The sequence below is a fragment of the Oryx dammah genome, unplaced genomic scaffold, assembly GCF_014754425.2.
Source record: "Oryx dammah isolate SB20612 unplaced genomic scaffold, SCBI_Odam_1.1 HiC_scaffold_3, whole genome shotgun sequence".
NCBI classification, from domain to species: domain Eukaryota; kingdom Metazoa; phylum Chordata; class Mammalia; order Artiodactyla; family Bovidae; genus Oryx; species Oryx dammah.
The window spans coordinates 60,051,471-60,075,176 of record NW_024070187.1 but is presented as its reverse complement, the minus strand read 5'-3'; the positions used below and the strand labels follow the sequence as shown (position 1 = coordinate 60,075,176).

The window sequence follows — 23,706 nt, the reverse complement described above, 5'->3', positions numbered from 1 at the left end:
CTGATAGAGACAAATAGTTGAATTCCTAAACTGGTCCAGGAAAGGCATGTGTTTGTACCCATACATCTCAAGGCATTTTCCCCCAGGACTTACTTCTGGATCTCATGTAGCAGTCATTACAGTTTAGAAGACCATTTCGAATCCTAACATCCGTCCCACTCACTGCGTCTCCAAGCTGTCCTTTACAAATTCCACACTACAGGGAGCAAAGAGCAGAAGTTATAAGGCACATAAGGAACTGTTTCCTTACAATGCTTGGCTACTGCTCACAAGAGTAGCACAGTAATCACTTCTCTAACTCCACATTTGTTGAGTATCTACTATGTATGAGATGCTGCTCTGTGACTTGATTTCCAGAAACAACATATCCCAAGTCCTAACATTTTATGGAGAAGGACATTGGTTCAGATAGCTTAGAACAAGAGGTGGCTTGTCCAAGGTTGTGAAGTTGGTGAGTGGTTATCAGGTTGAATCCCAAAGCCTATGCACGCTGATTCTCAAGACGGAAGACTGTTTTAAACAGATTAAATCTTTAGTGGTTTTAAATAAACACATGGCCAACAAATTATATATCGAAACTTGTCTCTGAATAAGGCTTTTCACCGACTATAATCACTGCGGAATAGCACCCCCATTTATGTTTTCATGTTAGAGGCAACGATATCAAGGTAGCCTGTGTGCAGGCGATGGTGGCTGAACCAGCGAAGGAGGCAGTGGGGCGTGGTTCACGCCAGCCACTTGCAGGCAGGTTATGACCGAGCCCAGGAACAGAGGGTGAGCCCCAGACTGATGCTCTAAGGTCACCTGGGGCACAGGGAGGGTTCCATTCAAATTATATTACAAGCTACACCTACACAGAAGGGTAAGGGATAAATCCATATGGTGATGCACCTTAAAGCATCAAGTCAGCTCCTGGAAGTGAACGGTAAGAGAAAATAAAGGCCTTTACGGCTAAGAAGACAAGTCCCCTGTCCACTGAGAATCGCAAAAACTCTTTGTCACCTTGATTATTTCGAGTTCTGGTAAAGTTTCTGAGAATAAACTGTGGTGTTAGAACATATTATCTTGATATTACCATGAAATTCTTAAAAGTATATACTATGAGCCTCACAATACTCCTAGATAGTTTAGGATATACATTATTTATGTTAATTTTACAACAATAATACTGAATAATTGAGTCTAAGTATCCATACTGTGTTTTGTTCATGATAAGTTTTGCTTTCCAGTGATTACTGACATAATTAAGCTAACAATTTCAGAACGACATCATTTACTTTCTCTTAGCATACAGGTAAAGTGAGGGTTATTTTAAACCTGTGCAAGTTTACTTTATAGTTGAGGGGAGTACCAACAAGAAACAGGACAAAACCTGAGAACACAGGAAAGCATGGTAGCATGATGAAGGGAAAGAAATTATTCTTTTCCAGAGCTAGAGGATGTAGCTTTGAAAATTATACATTATTTGAAACATGCCCATGGGTGATGAAAGGAGATGCTGATATAGTCTCATATGGAAATTTTAAAAAATACATCAGGTAAGCTTAAGTGGTTAGCTCACCTGCTAATTGGCAGGAGATCTGAGACTAGAATTTAAGCCTTCTCGTTTTCAGTTATTCATTAATTCACTCCTCTAGAAATATTTACTGATACCATCTCCACTAGGTATACAGAGGAAATAGTGATGAGCTAGACAGACATGGTTCCTGCCCTTATGGAGCTTGTAGTTTATGAGAGGAGATGATAATTAAACAGTTCGATAGTGAGCAATAAGGAGCATGAAAGTTTCAATAAGGACCTGTAACAAAGGCTACTTGACTTAGTGTGCTGAGCAGGGCAGCTCTTAGAGGGAGTAATATTCCATCTGTGATTGCAGACACTCATGTGGAGATCTACAACTTAGCAACTAGCTGTAACCACTTAATTGAGGGAAATCTCCCATCAGGTCAAAGACCAAAAACCTCTGAGTTAGGTCACAAGAGTTTAAGAAGCAGCAAAGATGTTATATTTCAAATAAATCTACCATGCCTTTAAAGATTCAAAAGTATCACTGTCCTCCTGGGTGCCTTTCTTAGCTTCCTGCTAGAGTATACACTCTTTAGCAACAAAAAAACATTTTTACAAAGACACGTGGCACAAATATGTCTTGCTTCCTCTAACTTGACATCCGAGAGGGATCCGTTATAGAAGAATTTTATCCTCAAAGATGGACTCCATGCCCATTTCTGTACAATGTAGAGACAGGGGGCCTCACACAGAAAGGCTGTTAGGATTTCCAGGAGGTACTTACTAAGCACAGAATGAGGCCAAAACACATGACAAGATTGTACTCAGGGAGAAGAGCAATGAATACATACCTTAAAGCACTGGATGTGAAAATAGAGATTGAGGGTCTCAATGATCATTGCAGCGCCTTTACCCAGTGGAAGCCCACAGGAAGAGCACAGCTTTTTCCCACTTATAGACCTAGGTTGCAAAGTACACGGCATAATAAAATGTGCTGTTTAGAATCTGGAGCCTCATGCAAAAATGAAATGGAATATGGAGTCTCATGAATATGGAGCCTCATGCAAAAAAAAAGAAAACATGGGTTTTTAAAACATTGATATCATGAATGAAATGACAAATACTGAAATGACAATGAGCAGGAATTAAGCATTAGCTATAATCTGTATGCATGAATTATTTGTTATAAAAAGTTTGTGTTGTAGTCTGTTCAACCACAGTGATCAAATGCCTTGAAATGATTCAGTGTATTTATCATATGGTTTCTTAATTCCTCAAAGACAATCAAGTTTAGTTTTACTAAGGTTTTAGTTGCGTTAAGTTTTTCTGTAATTGGTTCATTGGCCCACTAGGGCATTTCTTTTTATTTATTACAAATTTTTTGTTGTTGCTTAAAAGTAAAGAGGAAATCGTGATCCAGTCCAATAGGTACCAGGCAGATATAGGATCAAATCTCTGCCCTGACACCAAGTTCTGTGATCTGGTGTGAAGAACTCACATCGGGTTTCCATTGCATTGGCTTAGACAGGATGGCTGGGCCCTACGTCAGTTTTCCCGCAACTAAGGTCAGATTGCAATGATGCTGACTGTGAGTAAGAAACTTTAAAATATGCAATATCATTTGGAAGCTAACGGTATATACAGGGACGGAAGAAACAGAAAGGAAGATGAGAGAAAGAAAGGAAGAGTTGCCCTTCACAAAGCTCTATTTATTAGGGTTTCCCTCTTATCCTGTAGTTAAATGAAATTTCTGAATCAGAGAAAACCTTGCAGTACTTAGTAATTTGTTTCTCCAGGGAATGGAAGCTCAGGCAGCTTTTAAGAATATCATGGGGCCCAATTAATGTCCAGAAGCAATCATTAGAGAGCTTGAGTAGAATAAGAGGGAAGATGAATTTCGCTTCTCAGCGCCTGCCTGGACCACTGTAAGAGCCATCAGTGGATTCCGCCTAGAAGGACCGAGCCTCCTTGGGGGGAAAGGCACCGACTTAGAAGGCTGGCAATTGTCTTGTGGATTTTCTTATTAGATTGCAGGTTCCACACAATGTAATTAAAGCCAATGGCCACAGTCGTGCCAACGTCACACCCTTGGCTCTCTCGATCGAGGGCTGATAAAATCTTCAGGTGGCTGGGGTGTGTTCCTTTGTCCTGCCTCTGTGTGTGTGTGTAGGAAGAGACATGGGTGGACAAATCCTCACAGTCCCCTGGCAAGCACTAATTCAGTGGTGATGGTGCCCAGCAGGCTCCAGTCAACACAGAGCAGCCTCAGAAAGGCTTGCTGACCTCTTGTACCTGTTTGGTGACTGGCCAGGAAGAGTGGGGGAGCAGGGGGACAAGCGCCCAGCCTGGAAGTTCTCTCGAGGGCTTTTCCTGTAACATGGGAAAGGAGCCAAACATCATAAGTAAACAGAAGCTCAGTCCCACAAGAAAAGATATTTTAGAAGAAAGAAAAAAAAAAAAGCCCTCTTCCTTGACAACCAAATAAAAGACCATAGCACATCCTAGTGGTAATTTTTTAATAAAGAGCAAAAAAAAAAAAAAATTCCATCTAGCAGGTTTGTTCAGACACTGGCTGTATCGTATCAAAACCAGGCTGGCACTGTTGAACAGAAAAGACAAAACAGTTTTCTACTCTTTAGCTTTTTGCCAGGTTCTTTGCTAGTTTAAGTTGCACGCTGAGTTAGATATAAAAATTATGAATGGGATGGAAGGAAGAGATAAGTGGGGCTATAGGAAAAAGCTCTTCAAGAGAGCCCAGAAATAAAGAGCAGTGCTTAAAGGAAATATTTTTCAGTGAGGCGGCTTCTACCCTTATTCAGAAATTCATTACAGGTCCACATGATTAGGGGTGATGTTCAAAACAACCAATAACCACTATGTCATGGGCATCTCCAAGGCAGAATGGTTCCCAGCCAGAAGCTCCCTCAATGGTTTCACAGGTGCTGCTGGTTACACGTGAGCCCTGCCTGTGATCAAGCTGTCAGTTCTGGGCTTTTGCTTTCAAAAGTTAATTTCACTTGTAAAGAAAGGAATAGGACACAAAAGAGAAGGAGGAAAAGAGAAATGCCAGCATAGACATCAACAGGGCGTGAGGCCATCTGTCTTGTAACTGCTTTCAGAATACCTTCCCGAGCCCCCGACCTCCCCGCCAACCCCAAGCCTCCCTCCCTAGACAGAGCTTGTTTTCTTCAAAATATCAGTTTTTCATGGAATATCCTAAAGTATAAGAACTATTGCCTTGAAAAAAGGTTGAAAATCACCACAATAATCAATAACAATAATGACTCCTTCTACGTGATTTTACCTTCTATTATTGCTGCATATGTCATCTGGACACAGAAATGAAATTAGACATTAGAGAAAAGGGGGAAATGGTTTAAAACTGTGTTGAGAAAAAAGTGTTAACAAGAAAAATCAGATAAAAAGGTGAACTTATAAGACAAGTTATCATCCTCATTATCACCATCACTATCATTATCCACATCACTGCCGACAACGTGTATTACTTACCATCTTCCAGGCACAGGACCCTATGAGGTAGGCGCTTCTATTATTCCCATTTTATACATGAGGAAACTAGGGCAGAGAAAAATTAGGTATCTTGCTCAAAGTTTTATGCAGGCAAAGTGACAGAGTCAAAAGTTTGAATCCAGGTGGTCTGGCTCCTGGTAGAATGATTGGTTACAGTATAATGTATATTATCTTTTTAAAACTGATTACAAGGAAACTGTAGGTCAAATATGACATAGTGAAATTGTGGGTTCACTTTGAGTCCCTTTACCTCTACTCATTCAGACAAGTACTTTGGGTAAGTTATTTAATTTCCCTGAGCCGCAGTTTCCTTATCTGTAAAATGGGAACAATAACTCAATAATGTAATTGGGCGAGTTCAGTGAGTTAATATATGAAAAGAAGAGGCGAGAGATATATGCAAACCCTTTAACACAGTGCCTGTTACACTGACATGCTTCAAAAACGATCAGAATTATTTTTATTGTAAAAATATAATTGTTATAAAATTAAACTAAAGCCTGGGGTAGTTATTTAAGGAAAGAGAATGGTAAGGAAAGGAAAACATTTTTTCTCCTTGAAAGAACATTTCTCCATAGGCTCTGAGACAATTAAACTTGCTTAAATAAACTGGTAATACAACATGCCAGAACATTCTTTCCAATGTTTAGATTTGTCAGTGAAAAACATTACTTTGTCTCTTTTAAGTTGCTAAATTCAGAGTAAATATTTACTTGCCAGGAAGATCATCCCAAACTTCGTTAGTATTTGTTACCTTGACAATGACAGTGAATGGAGAGAAGGCACAAAAATGCTGCAAACCACTTGCCATCTCACACTTTTTCATTTTTTCCCCCTTCTTAATCAGTTTAAAAGACAAGAAATTCCATATAATTAAATCCCTTTGCTGTACACTCGAAACCAACATGACACTGTAATTTAAACTTCAATTAAAAAAAAAAAACTAAAAAAAGAAAAGAAATCCCACAGTCATCTTATTTGGTTACTCACTTCCGCCTTCCACTCGGAGACTCAATCTGATGGTTGATGCTTTTGTCCAGTGGAAGCGGTTTTGGCTTCACAGCTTCTAAAATGTGCATTGGTGGGTCTGATACCTGCTGATTCTGGGATGGATCTGAGGCCAAAGAAAGAACATACAGTTAGTGCTCGGTGAAGCTGGTACCTTAGTGCTTAGTAATCACCTTTCTTTAAAGCACTAACGCCTGCTAAGGTCTCACAGTGATCTCATGGAACTTCCTGGTGCACAGTGGTGCGAGTTTATTCACTGTGCTGTTTAGCATAGCAGCCAGCAGAGGCCGTATCTGTCTGGATGATGGGCTAGGAAGGGTTTATGATACCGAAACAGGCATGTGTGCTTGCTAAGTCGCTTCAGTTGTTTGACTCTTTGCGACCCCATGGACTCTATCTAGCCTGCCAGTCTCCTCTGTCCATGGGATTCTTCAGGCAAGAGTACTGGAGTGGGTTGCCATGCCCTTCTCCAGGGGTTATTCCCCACCTAGGGATCAAACACGCATTTCTTAAGTCTCCTGCTCTGGTAGGCAAGATCTTTATCACTAGTGCCACCTGGGAAGCCCAGTGAAACACGGGAGCTGGCCTTCTCCATTCTTACCCTGAGCTAGCTGTGGGTTCACCCCACAGTGTGGGGCCCCAGCTTCTGTATCCAACTGGTGGTAGATTCCTTCTGATGCAGGGATCTCAGAATGAGTCAAGACTCCTTGAGTTAGGCTGCTAAAATAAACAAATATATTTCAGAACAGGGATAAAAGCAACTGAAATGACTGATCTTATCCCTCAGGACAAGGAAGTACCAATTACAAAATGAAAAGAATGGGGATAACTAAATATTCTTTTTATTTTAAACTAGATTTAAAATGGATTTAGAATACTGTAAAATGCTTTGCATTTTCATTATCCATCAATTTAGCAAATCATCATTTCTGACATCCTCTCTACCTCCTTGTCCACAAAACTCTTCATTCTAATAATTTTGAGGAATGAAAGAGCTAACTATACTTTCCCAGATTTCCACAAGAGAGGGCTTATTGTAGAACGCATTTAGGCCATATGGGGCTTTGGCAGCCTATGGTAATTCACTGGTCTTTTAGTAGCAAGTTGAACATGACTTAGTGACTAAAAAAAATAACAACAATGGCAAAGAAAGGAGAGATGGAGGAGACCTTTTTAAAGTTTCTGGTGACAACAAGGACTGTCTGGAGAAATAGCAATAATTCACGTAAAATGTTTACCAGCATCCCTCAAATATTCTTGACTTGTGGATTTCAAAACTGGAAACTCTCTGTAAATAATTTTAACTGGAAACAGCTGTGCTGTTTTAAGGGCTCTGCAGCTCTAGACATGGGCCACAAACTCCAATATGCTACAGTTCAGCGAGTCTTCTAGCTGATAAACCCAGAAGAATTCTCAGAGCAAGTCCCACCAGAAGAGTTCAGCTTCCAACCAAACTTTCAAATTGGTCAGTATTTGAAAATAATACTTAGATAACTTGTTGTGTCTTTAGGCCCCTCTAAGGATGCTATGAGCATGTACCCACGTGTGTTTGCGCACACACGCATACACACTTGTCAATATCTCTCTGATATACTGGAGCCCCAGGGGCACACATTTGTATCACAAAGAACTTGCTGGTAGCAGAGCCAGCCTCCTGGGTGATCTACACAGTCTCTCCTTGTTTTAAAAAGGTTTTACCTATTTAAAAGCTCAGACTACTTTTTATTCCATAGCATAAGGACACTGACTTCAGAGCTATTAGAATGTGTTCAAGCAATAATATATGGATAATTTATAATTGGAAGATAATTTCAAAGCTGAATACGGTTTGCATTAGTGATGGAGTGAAGGGGCACAGCCCCGCTGCACACACCTGGATGAACACCCTGGACCGGCTCATACCTGCCCTTCTCCTCCAGTGGATCACCCTCCCTAGTCTTCAGCAGTGAGTCACTGTTATCCTCCTGGAATGGTCTCTTCTGTCTTGTCTCTTGTTCTTCCTCACAACAGTTTTCCAAGTCCATCTTATTCTAAGGGGGAAATCAAGGATAATCTTGAATATAATTTTTAAACATACTGGACAACACTCATGTCTGGCCATGGAATAGTTGAAACTTTTTTCAATCACATTGTCTATAATTTAAAGAATAGTTGTTCAAATCAACTGATTGGTAACTGATTTCCAATAATTTGAAATGAACATGTAATCTGGATCTCTCTTAAAAGTTATCACAAAAGGGATTTGGTTAGAAAATCTATCTTCCAAAATAAAACAAGATCATAGGACTGCTTGCTTAGGGACAAGCAGCTTCAAGTGCCCATGGGTTATTTTAAGATGTAGATTATGGAGTGTAACCTTCAAAACTATACAAAATATTTAATTTAAAATTTTAAAAGTGTTTAAATTTTAAAAGTTTAAATAAAAAATTCAAAGTTCGGTATGTGTAAATGGCTGGTGCATATTGAAAAGTTAGTTGTTGGACAGTGTAGAATTCTTTTGAGTATGATCATAAACAACTTATTTTAAAGACTACACAGTGTTTCATAATTATTGTAATATATGAAAGAGATATGAAGGATTTGGCTTTTGTGATGATCTTTGTATACAATAGCAAAGATAAGCAATATTCTGAGCTTGGTGAGTAACTAGGCAATATCAAATGTAGTGAATTTCTTTTGTATAATCTGTATTAAGTTAAAATTGGATAATTAAAAAAAATATAGTGTGTTGCAGCATATCTTAATTGACTACAGAAACAAAAAATATGACATATACCCAAGTGGTATTATGTTCATTGCACAATGAATGTATTCTGTTATTTATATCATCAAAAACATAAAGTGTAGATTATGGTCAAGCCAGGTCTTGCTATGACATTTGTCTACTACCTCCATGACCTTATTTAGGGGATACAGAGGTAGATCAGCCTTTCCAGACTCTCTCCAGCCCTTGAAGACACATATATATTTCATGTGGAATTTCAAGAGCTGTTTAGAAGCAACTTTTGTGGAGGCTGGTGTGAGCATCTTGTTGGCTTTATTGGCATCATGCTGCTACCATCCAGGGCAAAGAGATGAACGGTCTGGCAGAGAGAAACACATGTATGCTGAGTGAATGAATGATGAACAGTGAGAAAGACACTCCAGCACACAGCATTGCTAACCAGGGTCGTGCCAGCCTGTGTAGGCAGAGCTGGCCTCAGTAATGTGTTCGCTGCTTCTTAGGAATCGACTCTAGGGTTTGGCCATGGCAGTGACGGTACCATGGGGTACAATGGCCATGTGGTAGCTGACATGATTCTATAGCAGTCCTGTACATAAACTGGTGGGAAATTTGGCCGTGGTTTTATATTTTTATTTTGGTTTACTCATTTCACGAATTGCTTTTAATCTATGGTCTCACCACCGTCCCACTGCCTTCTGTCACAGAGGAAGATGTAGAGAGCTGGTCTGCAGAACTTGAAGAAATAGTAAATGGAACCACAGTGTCCTCAATTATTTTCCGCTCCTAGGGGAAGGACAGGAATTAATGAAAGGGAAAACAGTATTTGTCAAGAGAAAAGTGTCATTAAAGGACTTTGGGAAAAACATCGGAATTATGTGCAAACAAGCAGTGCATAAAAAAAGGTCTTTTAAAATCAGATAGCATTCTCTATGGGGAATGATTAAGAAATTAGCATTTAATTTAGAAAAACAGTCTTTGCAAGATAATGAGTTCATATGATTCAAGAAGCCTAATTAGAAATGCTATTGGGGGAGGATTATGCACAAAAATTATTGTTGAAGATAAAATTCACAACAATATTAATAATAAATTTTGGATAATATACATAAAGTATAGCTTTAAATTCTTGAATATGGTCTGGCTTGTTCATTGAAGAAAATGAAACAAACAAAACCAAATTCTCCTCCCTTCCAAATCTCTTTAGTATTATGGTGAATGCAGGAGTAAGGATTCACTTAGCTTTGGTATCAAAATTATCCTTGCAAAATTAGTATTAATTCCCTAACAAACACACAAATAAACAAATTGATAGTTTCACGTCTTGTAAGACAAAAAAATCTGACCTCTATGACTAAAGAAGAGATATACTTCTATTCCCTCCCTTGACCATGACTCAACATACCCTCACTACAAACTAACTCTGGGAGAGCAGTGGTCTTTCACAGTCTATAGGACTCTTTTAAAAGGTTGATGGGGCTCCACTGTGAGTAAAGAGAATCAAAGATAGCCCCACACCCCATGCAGAACGGACACACAAAGTTCTGAGAGATTTTGAGGAATTAAGGCTTCACGGTTAAATTCCTACTAGGGAATTTCCTACCTCCTCATAGTATCTGCGTTCTTCCTCTTCCACCTCCTTTTGGGCCTTTTCCCACTCTTCTTTCAGCTTGTCCTGCTCCTTCTGGTATCTCTCCTGTTATGGAATTTCCATAGATTGTTCTGAATTGACCAGTGCATACAGCACTGGGACCTTCCCCCAGTAAACCGTCACGTCCAATGTGTCGCAAAACTCTCTTCTTGTTGTAATGTTCTGAATCTAACCCATTCATGCACCCAGAGAGGAATACTATTTTGTGGTACTTAACCATGTTAGGGACATAAAAATCCAAAGGAGAACAGTCTTTACTGCTGTGGGTATTTCATAGAATTGTTCCTCAGATATAAGACTAGACGTTTGCTTATGAAAAGAAGACAGATGAAAAGACTAAAATCTTCTTAACTTGCGTTTTAAGAGATCAGCTAAACCAATAGTTTGCTTTTACTGGGCCCTTTGGAGATGAGTTTTGCCATTCTGCTAATAGAAATATGTTGCTGCTGGGAGAGTTCAAGAAAAGATTTTTTTTTTTTTTTAATCTCAGAGATTTACAATACAGAGAAAGGTCCAAAGTGGATGAGATGATAATTAGTTGAGTGGCCGTTCTGCTAAAATGGAGTCTTCCTGGCTTTAAGTCCTCCTGAATTAAGAGTAGCTTTTAAACAGCCCATTAGAAGGTGTCCATATCAGAACTGCTATTATTATTTTTAGAAAAAATATGACACTAGTCACTTCTTCTGGAGAACAAAGCAAAATACTCTGAATTTTGGAGAGCTTTAAAAATGTGACTGGAGTCCCTGACGCTTGACTAGAAGAAATGAATACACGGAAATGAAAACGAATGCTTGAGATGAGAACTGACGCCCCTGGATGCCTTGGGAATGGCATCCCTGACGCGACAGAGACAGAGGACTCACTGGAGCATATCGTCCCACACACAGTCACATACTGTAGGCTGATTACTGTCCGTACTCTCTCTGAGGCTGACAAAGTCTGTGCTTTTGTCTTCTTAGGGAAGGCCCCGAGAATTCCTCCAGGTATTACTTGTTATGCCATTACCTTAGGAGCGAAAGGGCTTAACGGAATTGTCTGGAAACTAACGTTTGTATTCATGCTCTGGTAAAAGGCACTGTTGGTCAACCCACGGCAGGCTTTTAACTTCAGGTCAAAATTTTATCAAAACCTAATATTGTAAAGTTCTAGAGAGAGACTCCAGGGAGCTTCAGAATAGAGGAAACAGACCTTCAAACTTTACCAAACCTGAAAAACAAGCCAAGATTCTTAGGTTTATCGGTTCTAGGAGTTGACGTCATGTCTCCTTCACCAAGAGGATGAATTGATGATGTCTCCCTCACTCAGAGGTGAAAGGTGGGGTCTGTCTGTCACTCACACACACCCTTCCTTCCCCAGAAACACCTCAGCCCTAAGCCTACAATCCACGCCTAAAACCACAGCCACATTTCAGAGTGTAGCAGACACAGCGTCACCCCGGGAAACAGGGGCATCTGTTGTCCCCACGGTTCTGGGACTTTGCTGAATTTAGTTCTTACTAACATTTGGCATTGAAAGTTTACTCCTATGATATTCTGAAAAGTGTCAAAGCAAAAGGGCAGACCCAGAGCCACACTACAATTGATTATCTAGCTGACCCTTGCTCCCTGGGAATTAAGCCTAAAGGATAAGAACAAAAATATAAGGGGGAAAAAAAGTAAATAAACTTGCATTAAGCACTGCTTTCTACACATTGGCAGAAAACCAATCCCATTGGAATATAGTGGAAAGAACAGTCATCCTGGCGTGGATTTGACACAAGGCTCAATATCTGTTAGAGGTGTGGCCTTGGGAAGATGATCTTTTTTTGACCCTTAATTTCTTCAATTGCAAACCAAGACTAATAAGACATATTTCGACAAGTTTCATGAGGATTAAATTAGATAAAGTATGTCAAGCACCCACAAATATGCCAGTTCTGGCACACCCTGAGCTCTCAGCATAGGTTAATTTCTAAGGTTACTGAGTTCCTTTCTGAAGCCATGTTGCTCCACAAACCTGGCACAAAACAAGTAGGAGGACAATAAGCTTACTCCCAGAATTTTTCTAGAATTGAAAATTAGGAGCATTTGCTCAAAGATGGAGCAAGTACTTCTACTTAATATATAAGACCCAGGTCAAATTTTATTTCACATGTATCCTATCAAATAGCTTTCTGATTTTTTCCCACCCTTAGCTGGACTGGAATTTGACTGGCAGCTAAGGAGATGATGAATGGGTCGGTGGGACCTTAATCAATACCTGAATTTTTTTCTGAGTGAATCTTTTTTTTTCCTTTATGTTCATCAGTGTAACCTCCAGTGGGAGGAATTAGACGTCTGGCATTCTGTCTCATGGACACAAAATGGATGAACTTAGACTCAATGACTTCTGAGAAGAAGCTGAGTCCATGCATCTCCTGTGCTAAACAACTATTTAACACAACAGAAATTAAGAGAGCATCCCTAAAAGAAGGGGAAAAAAGCAGCAAACCTACCTGGAGCAAACGCTCCTGCTCCTGTTGCCATTTTTCCTGTCGCCTGCGCTCCTCTTCTGGGTCCCACGCCCAGAACTTAAACTGCTTAGAAAATAAAACCATGATCAAAATTCAGCCACGTCCTCAAGGCCAGGCTGGGACAAGGGACACAATTAGCTCCCAGTCTGATACTCACATGGACATGCAGAAGCAGAAGTCTTCCCATATCTAAAGGTACTCTTTGTTGGCAGAAACTACTTTTTTTTTTGGCCTTGCCACTTGGCATGCAGGATCTTAGTTCCTTGACTAGGGATTGAACTCATACCCTCTGCATTGGGAGCATGCAGTCTTAATATTGGACTGCCAGGGAAGTTCCCCAGAAACCACTTTTTTAGCCTTAGTCCATCTTTGGTTTCCTTCCAGAATGCTAGTATGATTCTGTGAACCTTTTTGGAGCTAACGAAAACACAAAGTAATTAGCCACTAGCATGGGAAGGCTTTTGTTTCGTTTCTCTTATCAGTGATCTCTTAAATGTATTCACGCTCCTGAGCATAAGATACATTCTGTATATTGATCCTGGGTTCAAGCAAATAGGCGTGCTTATCTCAGCACAACTGCCCAGGCCCTGCATAAGAAACATTCAAACACAAAGACTTTTTTTTTGTGGTCTTTTTTCCCCTATGTTATTGTTTTACTGAAGGATAATTGCTTTACAGAATTTTGCTGTTTTCTGTCAAACTTCAACATGAATCAGCCATAGGTATACATATATCCCCTCCCTTTTGAACCTCCCTCCCCATCTCCTGCCCCATCTCACCCCTCTAGATTGATACAGAGCCCCTGTTTGAGTTTGTTTTGGTCTTTTAAACAGGTTTTTTTTTTGTGTGTGTGTGAGTGTAATTTGGGGAATCAAGTGAGTGAATGGAAATAATGGGAGCAGGATGCATAAACCAAGGTGGGCACCTGGGCCATGGAAGATGAATGAGATTGAGAGTCCAAGGGGGAAGAAAAATCATAACTGGTCCCTTAAGTCAGCCAAAGTGGGCAGACTGCTGTATTTAAGGCTGGCCTCCCTTGTCACCCAGAATAGGTGCTGAGGAAAAGAAGTCTCCTCAGTAACTGTGCTTCTTCACTCCCCTCTGTTCTGATGGGGTAGTTTTGGGAGCCACATAACACTGTCTCAGAATCCTGAGAAGGAACCAGGTGAGGGAGTAGGGAGGAGGGGAAAGAGTCTGGGCTGATGGGTGGCAAGCAGACTCCACCTGTGGCGGCTGCCTGCGGAGCAGGACAGAATCAATCTCATCCAAGGTTTCAAGGGGCCTAATGACTGCCCAAGATGCTTGGGTTAGCCCACCTGCCATCCTTCCCTGCCCCCAGTCGATCAGGTTACCACCCAGGAGCACAGTGCTGGTCTGGTCATGAAGCATCTTCAGGCTGAGAATGTGAGCCAGGCCATGAGTATGGCTTGGTTTTTAACATTATAAAAATTCATAGTTTTAATGTACTTAGATGTAAAATGTGGGCCTCAACCGATACTCATGCTTGTGGGCCCTGCAAATGGTAGGGATGGCCACAAAAAGTCAAAAGAACATCAAATTTATGTCAGTATTTTCAGGGAATTCACTTATATAGATCAGTAACTTGTCTCTTTCTTATTCTATTTTCTATACCTTAGAAATAAGAATGTATCTCTTTAGGACACCCTTTCTTTCCACCTCTGCCCTGGGGGGACAAGAACAATTTGACAGTGTTGTTCCTGTGTCATTAAAATGGAAATCAATGAATTATGTTATACTGGGTGATTGCGACCCTTCTCTGTCCTGCACAGGCACTTAGGAATTCCTAAGGTGATACAATTTACCCACAGAGAAGAATTAGTTTTGGCTATGGTGGGCCTCTTGGATCAGCCATTGGGAAGGATTCGCTCGTGTATCAAGCACTATGCTAAAAGTTTGTGTGTAATTATTTCAAATGAAGCTCATAACACCCTGAAAGGAAAGTATTACTATCTCATTGCATGATCAAGGAAGACAAGTTTCAGAAAAGATATATAGCAACTTCAGGGTCATATGGTTAGCAAGTCTGTAATCAAAGGTACAACAATGATTGTGTGGTGACACCTGGGTAGCTCCAGAAATGCTACCATTGACGGTCCCATAGAGGAAGGCTCCAGATCCGATGGGAATTTCAGAGAGTGAGTAAGGGTGACAGCTGCAGCACCAAAAACACTCAGCTCGGAGAAGAGTCAGGTCTACAGAGAGTGTTCAGGCATAATTTGGGAGCAGGGAATTTTTACAATGTCATGTGTCTTGATATTTTAATTAGCAAAAGCTTTTTTTTATTTCATCAAAAAATCGAAAACTAAATGTACAGTTAATACTATTCAAGATACTGACTGTGAGGAGTATAACTCAGACAGCATGGGTCACCCAGACATGGTCCAGGCTGGGCCCTATAGCACACTGTATTACTGTACTGTCCCACTGAGAAAAAAATTTTGAAAAACAATTTTTTTTAAATTAAAAAATTTTAAAGTGATTTTTGAATGCCTACAGAAGTTACATATTTTATTACTTTTTACAAATATAAACAACCGAGATGACTTAACGTCATCTCGGTTGTTTCTTTTTGATTTTACTTTCCTGACTCACCATTTTGTTTTCAACTTTGCAAAACGATAATCCATGTCTTTCTTCATGATTCAACTGACAGCATTATACACGACTTACAAATATTCTTTTCTAATCAGAAGTTTGGAGCCCACTTTGGATTGAATCCTAAGTGAATTAAATACCTTATACATTAAAATCCACGAAATGCATGATCTTATTTCTTAACAGGAGTTACTTACAGGTGTAGTTGCAGGTGACTTTTCACTACTTGGAGAATCCACTGTACAGAAAGAAAGGGAAAAAAGATCACAAGGTGGGTAGCTTCTAATTGTCTTTCTTTTTTGATCCTCTTCAGTGAAGTGTGGTTCCTATGTCAGCTTCAAACCAACTTTTGGTAAGCCAAGAGCACTAGAGAGTCATAATAAAGCAGGCCTCTGAAGCAGCCTGTACCCATCACCAAGAGAAGTCACGACTAGTATAATAGGATTGATTACATCAATGAGCACCAGGCACTAGACTACAGGAAGCGAAATCTATTCCTCGGAGTGCTGCTCTTAATGCACCTTGCACTCTGGCTTGACTGACAGCACCCCCATCTGACGTGGAGAAGGAGCACGCAGAGGGGCTAGACGTCACCAGGAGGTAGAAAGGGAGACACAGTTAACAAGAGAACCGCAACCAGTTCCTGCTAAATGCTTCTAATTTTTATTTAAAAAGAAGAAGAGGATCATAAAGAAAGAGGTAAATATCGTTTCTTTGGATTTTCAAAATCAAAGTAAAATTCCATGAATTTTCCTCCCAATGTTAGTATTAACTGGTGCTGATATCAAAGAATTAACTCTGCTTAACTGTGTGCCCGAAACAAGCCTTCCACACCCCCTCTGGAATCAGAAGTGAAGAAAAGTTAGCATTGGTTGCCCACAACACGGATTTTTGCACAAAAGAAACAGAGCTCCCCAGTATGCATTTTACCTGACTGGGAGAAAAACTGGGAACGTCGCCAAGAGTTCTGAACTCTCAGCGGAATGCTGGCAGTGCCAGGCGAGTCTAGATGAGATGGCAGAACAGAACAAACAGAAAACCATGAAAACAGGGGTAAGACTCAGATAGAACCGTGCTCCCAAGTACTAACGGAGGTCTGGCTGTCGTCAACACAAGGACTGAGGGTGAAAGAATCTAACGCACATCTCTATGTATCAGCAGACCCCAACCTTTTTGCCATTAGGGATGGATGCTATGGGAGACAATTTCTCCACAGACTGGGAAGAGGGGGGTGGTTTCAGGATGATTCTCATAAGGAGTACACAACCTAGGTCCCCTGCATGGGCAGTTCACAGTAGGGTTTGTGCTTCTATGAGAATCTAATACTGCTGCTGATCTGACAGGAGGCGGAGCTCAGGCAGTAATGTGGGCAATGGGGAGCAGCTGGAAACACACGTGAAGCTTCACTTGTTCGCCCGCTGTTCACTTCCCACTATGCAGCTCAGTCCTAGTTGGGGACCCCTGTCATAGATGTTCTTTGTAAGTACCTGTATTTAAGAATCTAAGTATCACAATAAAACAGACACAAAACCCAAAGATGTGGACAAAAGTCCATAAATGGGCAAGTTTATGCTATTGTTTGTCTTTGGTTTTGGTTTGGATTTTAGGGGCTCATACTTTAAGGTGCTAAATCTCAATATGGAGGGAGAATGTGCTATGCAAGGGCAAAATGCATAGCTGACATTGCTTTTGGAGAGCACTAGAAAAAAGTATAAAAGACAGGAGAGATGAGTTCAATTATTTTTATACACTTCATAAAGGTTACTATGGAAGTCTGTGGTGGCAGTTACATATGCGTGCAGCAAAAGGATGTATATGTGTGTATCTCTAATGGGGTAGCAGCAAACAGACAGAAGCTCAAGGCAAGCATTTGCATCCTGAACGTTTGTGCTGGGCTCATCTGTCATCATTCTCGATGCAAATAAAGACATCAGTTTTTAAAATGTGCACATATTTCCCTGAAACATCCATTTGAGCTATTTTTCTACTGTTGGGAGACAGTTGAGAAAAGGAAATTGTCATCTTTAAATGCATTTCATGAATGTTTTTGGAGTATTTAGAGACTGTTTATGCACTGTGTATGCTGGAGGGAGATCTGTGGAGCATCACTAGGGCCTCCAGTAGGTCTGTGGTAGCCTGTCTGATCAGCCGAGAGACAGAGGACTCAGTGGTGATGGTGGTGACATCATCGTCCTGGGGACAGAATATCAGGTGTGGCTCCCAGACTCCTGATCCCAATCCTACAGGCTCCTCTGGACTTGATGTGCAGCCTCTGACTAGTCACTTACATGTGCACTGACTTTTTCCATCTGGGCAGAGCCCTATACTTCCCCCAATTAAAGACAAATCATGTCTTTTAAGAATACATTGATTAGAGGTCTTTTGCTTCTTGAAAGATACAAAGAAAGAACTTACCAAGCAAGTATCACTGTTACTTTTATATCTACCAGTGATGTCCTTGGTGCACAATTTAAACACATCCTTCAAGCCAGAGGTTTCCAGAGTATGATCCCTGTGTCTGTGGCATCAGCCTCATCTTGGGGAACTTGGTAGAAATGCAAATACTGTGGCCCCAGGCCTGACCCACTGCATCAGACACGGCAGGGGTGGAGCCCAGCAGTCTGTGTTTTAACTAGTCCTACAGAGGACCCTGTCACACACTCGTGCTTGAAAATCACTGCTTAAGCTATATCTCTATAATACAAATACTCCTCTTTGCAGGAGAGCATCTGAGAAAGGTTTATTCCTGCCTGGCACCTTGCTTTACACTTCTACTCCTATTCAACTGTTCTGCAGCTCCTAGATTATATTATAGTGCTTATTCTGGGCCAGGTATTAAGCTAAATGCTTTTTATCTCTCTCTCTTTTTTGTTTACCTTATCTAATTCTTCCAATGGCCCTATGAAGGTTGAACTATTATTATTTCCAGTTTACAGATGACAGAGATTAGAAAGAACTTAGTGGGTAAGATTACACAGATAAGAACCAGAAGAGACAGGATCTGAATGTGGGCCTTCTGTCAGAGCCTGCAGTTGTAATTACAGTTCCATGAGCCAGACAAGAACTTGGAACACGTGTATGACAAATATAATCTCATCTTGAAGAATGATTTTGGAAATGCTCCAGTGCTACTGAATGTTATTTTTTAATCATTCGCCTCAGATAAAGCATGAAGTAAAGTCCCTTAATTCAACAGCACATTTTACAAAACTGAAATGCCTTTCAACAGATAATGAGATGGAAAAATACATAAGACAGAAAAACTAATTAATATGGCTTAAAATATCTATTTCCTCTTTATATTACTTATGTACAAAAAAGTGCTAGAGATAGGGCAGAATTAAAATCTAAATGTGAACAATTCCTGGCCCAGTTGGGAGAATTTATTTTTGTCCATTCCCTTCAGGACAGGAGGGCTGACAAATTTGAATCAAATGCTTTGAAGATAGTATTAAACTTGTTTCCACATTTAGAAGTTAGTGATCATCAGTACCTGTGCCAATTAATTCCCTCCCGAGTACTTCCTGTTATGCAGTTAGAGCCTAACTTATTTCCCAGCCATCAACAAAGACTAATGGAAGCCAACTCAGATTCTGCCAAACAGCTGCCCAGCGTGGAAAAGAAAAGTAACAAATCCCCAGTCACAATGACCTGTACAATCTCTCTTTGCCTGGATTGATAAATCTATAAAATATACTAGGGGAAGTACATTAAAAAAAAAAAAAAACAAGAAATCTTATTAGTTTTTGCCTCCTGAAGTCTAGCCATTTTCACATCACACCAGTAAAGAGAAAGAACTCACAGCAGTAAAGCCGGTGGTCTGTCTCTTGTGAAGCGGTCCCCACAAATCACGGATCCTCAAGACCCATCCCTTCACTGTTCACATCCTTAAGGCTCCTTTTTAGTGGCATGGGATTGAAGCTGGGCTTCTAAAGAGCCAAGGGGGTGAATTCACAAGTAAACAGGGCCTAAAACCCTGGGGAGTTTGCAGTAGTCACTGTCATTCTAACACCTTCACAGGTCCTAAACACCCAATATTTTTTGAGGCTACCATTCTCCACATTATATCAAATATATTCAAATGTATCAAACAAATGATTTATATTAAGATATATCCTCAGTCTATATATATATATATGTGTGTGTGTGTATATATATATATATATTCTTGGCCTAAAGATTTTTGGAAAGATTAAAGTTTTGCTTATGAGTAACACATTTAAACTATGATCATGAATGATTTCTCAGTAATCATGCATATCCAGGAACTATTATGGAGTAAGGAAATCTGACTTCCTTCCAAAATCATGGTCAAATCATTGTCAATTGTTTTCAAATTAAATGAGTATTTTTAAGAAGACTACAGATTAATAATTAACAATTAATCAAGCTGACATGATAAAACTATTAACGTTATTGATTTTTTATCCTGTAATTTTTAAAACGTTTTAGAGGCAATACAAACTATTTTCAGGTATTAAACACTTGTGTAGGCCCTACTGTGTCTGACAAAATGGTCCCAGCAGCTGGGGTTCCTGGTTAAGCCAAACAGAGAATGTAGTCCCAGATCTCATTCTGATGTTATTAATTCAGCTGTCATGGACTCTGGGAAAACCCAATAGCTAAAGGTATATCAACATAAAAAAAGGAATCTGTCTTTATAATAAAGACTATTTCACTACAAATGGGCCCAGCAGAACATGTAGAACTAAAACAAAACATTTCCTTCTTTTTACCTTGAGAATTGAGATTTGGCAAAGGTGACTGGTTGGTTTCAGGCATTTTGTCTAGAAATGGAAATGTCAGGGTTGCTTCTGGCTCGGGAGATTTTGGCTTTACCACCTGGAACACAGGCAACAGACATAAACATCACAGGTACTGGCCATTAACAAGAGCACAGGTGGAATAAAATTTAAGGGTCCATGGCCATTATATATGTAAATAAGCCCAAAATTTAAAAGCATAAACAGAAAATGTTGTCCCTTCTCCAAACCCCCTTCATGCTTTCTACATTAATACAGAGTTCAGTTTTTCATAGAAGTCAAACTATAGCATAAAAATTTGATGATCACTTTGTTTCAAATTTGATGATCACTTTTCTTCAGACTTAGAAGACAACGTTCTGTCTTTGAGATTATGCATCACTCTGTCTTATTTTCTCATTGGAATTCACCACAGTTTCGTGGTACTACACAATACTGAATTTGTAATGTCAGGAAGTAAGATGTTCCACATAAGATTAAAAAAAATTTTAAACTATGTTAGTGTTAAATATTAAAGTAATATTACCTTCTAATGGGCATTATTCTTACGATGCTATGTAACTTCCCACAAAGTTGTGCAAAGCGCATTAAAGACAACATACTGTGCTTGTTGACGAAGAAGCATTATTGTAAATAACGGTTATATCAAACAGTGCCACAGGGACCTTGCCCTTAAGGGATTTTTGAAGCAGGTTAGCCCACATAACCTTACGGTAAATAGTTCCAAAATTACAGGCTTAAAAAATTTTTATGTTTGGTTTGTAAAAATAGATGTTTCTGGTTATTGCTATTGAACGGCCTTTGGTAGAACACCTCCTTCCTATTTGTTGCTTCTAATCAACTGATTGCTGATGGAACAGATAACCACACTGACAGCTAATATTAAGAGTCAGAGATCGGCATGAGAAGCGTGGCTGTGTCAGTTCATGTCCTTTCAGCTCTTACAGGACCTTCTCTGATTTATTGGCTGGTGGCCTTGAAGAGATTAATTGAATGGCCAGTGGGTCAGTGAGGTTCTAAGAGCACTTGTTTCATCATAAGCTTATCTCTTGTTTGGTCCTCAGGACGATTCAATGTCTAGAATTTCTTCTCAGTAGGATTTTATTTTTCTTGATGACTCTAATATATTCAACCCTAGTGGAATCCTGAGGACAATACAGTGAGTCATTCTGTATTATGGAGGTCAAGCAAGTGTCCAAATGAACTTCAGCGTTAAACATGCAGCAAAACTTAAGACCAAGACTTACCAAAGTTGACAACCCTCAAATCTTAACCTCATACCATTTTCCCCATAGTGGAGTCTTGACACAAACCTGTGTCAGATAAAGCCTGACTGTAAGTGAAACGGTTAATCATTAGCAGAAATGCTCAAAATAACCACTATGTAAAAGGTCAGCCTGTATGCATTGCTACTTGGATTTATAAAAGCAACACTCTCAAAGGAAGTCAGAAAATAAAAGCTGTTGCAACTACTGTCATCATCTTGCCTTCTTTCTCTAAAAGATAACTGTGCAATAGGGAAAGGAGAAATTCACACGGTGTGAAAAGCACTGGGTCCAAAGACCATTATTCCATTTGCTAATCAACTAGCTGAAATTCTTAAGCTGGGGTCCACAGAGAAGAATTCTTGTGATTATATGTACTTTGTACCACTTGATACCAAGGAAAACTTGGTAATCCTGTTCATTTTATGGTTTAAACAATATTATTCTGAGAACACTGTTTGCCAGATAGACAAAGGGTCCACGGTGCGTGTATGCACACACACACAGAGTTAAGAACCCTTGAAAACAATTTTTTCATAGTCCTTATAGAAGGGACTTGAGTGCTCCCTTGCCCCTTCTGCCAAGTGAAGACACAGCAAAAGGATGGCCACCTATGAAGCAGGAAGTGGATTCTCACCAGACACCAAATCCACGGGTGCCTTGATCTCCGACCTCCCAGCTCTAGAACTGAGAGAAAAATTTCTGTTGTTTATAAGCCACCCAGACTATGGGTTTCTGTTATAGTAGCCCAAATGGACTATACAGACATCCTTCTACATACACTTATTTTTTTTCCCAATGAACATGTATTATATTTGTCTTTAGGAAAGTATACATTTTAAAGATAGGGAAAAAGATCGAGAGAGAAAATAAACCTTCATTGTGAAGTGGTGCCGCGGCAGCAGCGGGCAGCAGCGTGAAGCCGCGAGAACTGCGGGCATATCGGCTTCAGTCCACCTCACCTTTTGCGACAGCACCAGCTCCACCTTGCCACTCATTTCATTTTCTGGCTTCTTTTGCTCTTTCTCTTCTTCTGGCTCCTCATTCTTCAGCTGAGGGCTGGGCATAAGCTCCACAAAGGCCACGGTCGGGCTGGATCTGGTCACAGTCGTTGTAAAAAGCTGTGGCTCTGAAATGGAGTTACATTCAGAAACATAAAGGAGATGAAAACTCTATAAAGGCTCTGTTCTGCCATACCACATGCACACTGGGTACATATCTTGTCCTGGGCAACCTGGAGCTGGATCACCGTGCGGTAAGAGGCACAGAAGAGCCTCGGATGCTAGGATTCTCTAGGTTTTTTCATGGTATTTAAAAAATCAAGCAACATATATCAAAGAATACCATTATGAAAACCTAAGTTCTGATTAAGAGTCTCAGTTTACATATGAATAACACTACATGAAACAAAATGCTGACATAGAATATTAAGAGAGGTGGGTTGGATGGGAGAACATTTACAGATAATTTCTATCTAAATTTCTATCCAAATGAATGGCAACCTGACTCTTCCTTTTGTATTTCAATACTCCTTTTTAACACCAAGTTTTCGTAACTGGAATGTGTTAAGGGTTATGTAGTTTATATAATGCAATGAAAGTTGGGTTCTTGAATATACAAAGTGGGTGAAAAAGTCACCATCTGAAGGGGCATACTGAAGTGTGGAGGTACAGTCTAGTTTGAAAAAGTATATGCTAAAATGTTTGGTAATGACATTTCATTATTTTAAGATGCTGTTTAAAAATAATTTGGTATTAAAGGAGGATGAGATGTTTTCATGTTTTATCAAAAGAGAAATGTGTTTAAAATATTGAGAAATACTGCTTTAGGAAGAGTGAGTCTCTATTTGAACTTACAATTCATATTTGCCACATTATCTTATTCTTTCAAATTATTCACCACTTTTGCTGTTTCAGGATCTATTTTTATGATATATTTTAAATCTGTCGTATCTATTACTAGTGTCAAATATAATATTAAGTTTTTAGCATTACTTATTTTGAGAAATATAATCTCTTTGTAATGATGGAGATGAACTTTCAAAAACCAAAGAAGGAAGCAAAGACGCATAAAGCCTTGCTTTTTCACAAGATAAATGATATGGTCAGAATTTCCCCCAGGATGCCACTAGGTGGCAGGACAACCACACCAGT

General features: G+C 39.8%; 1 protein-coding gene across 26 annotated transcripts in view; it reads right to left on the bottom strand.

Moving 5' to 3' along the window:
- LIMCH1 (LIM and calponin homology domains 1) overlaps window positions 1-23,706 on the bottom strand; it is a 356,942-nt gene that overhangs the window by 8,488 nt on the left and 324,748 nt on the right. For 5 of the 26 annotated variants that reach the window (XM_040238068.1, XM_040238079.1, XM_040238080.1 and 2 more), the window contains 12 exons: window positions 22,516-22,682; window positions 20,262-20,367; window positions 15,723-15,763; window positions 12,892-12,972; window positions 10,371-10,463; window positions 9,449-9,553; window positions 7,948-8,075; window positions 6,647-6,762; window positions 6,028-6,151; window positions 3,799-3,876; window positions 2,358-2,466; window positions 94-196 (listed from right to left, as the gene is read on the bottom strand). In XM_040238068.1, the coding sequence (XP_040094002.1) occupies window positions 94-196; window positions 2,358-2,466; window positions 3,799-3,876; window positions 6,028-6,151; window positions 6,647-6,762; window positions 7,948-8,075; window positions 9,449-9,553; window positions 10,371-10,463; window positions 12,892-12,972; window positions 15,723-15,763; window positions 20,262-20,367; window positions 22,516-22,682 (1,251 nt within the window). Of the gene's footprint in view, window positions 1-93; window positions 197-2,357; window positions 2,467-3,798; window positions 3,877-6,027; window positions 6,152-6,646; window positions 6,766-7,947; window positions 8,076-9,448; window positions 9,554-10,370; window positions 10,464-12,891; window positions 12,976-15,722; window positions 15,764-16,455; window positions 16,531-20,261; window positions 20,368-22,515; window positions 22,683-23,706 lie in introns of all 26 variants that reach the window. The other 21 variants (XM_040238071.1, XM_040238083.1, XM_040238084.1 and 18 more) reach the window with 12 other exon arrangements.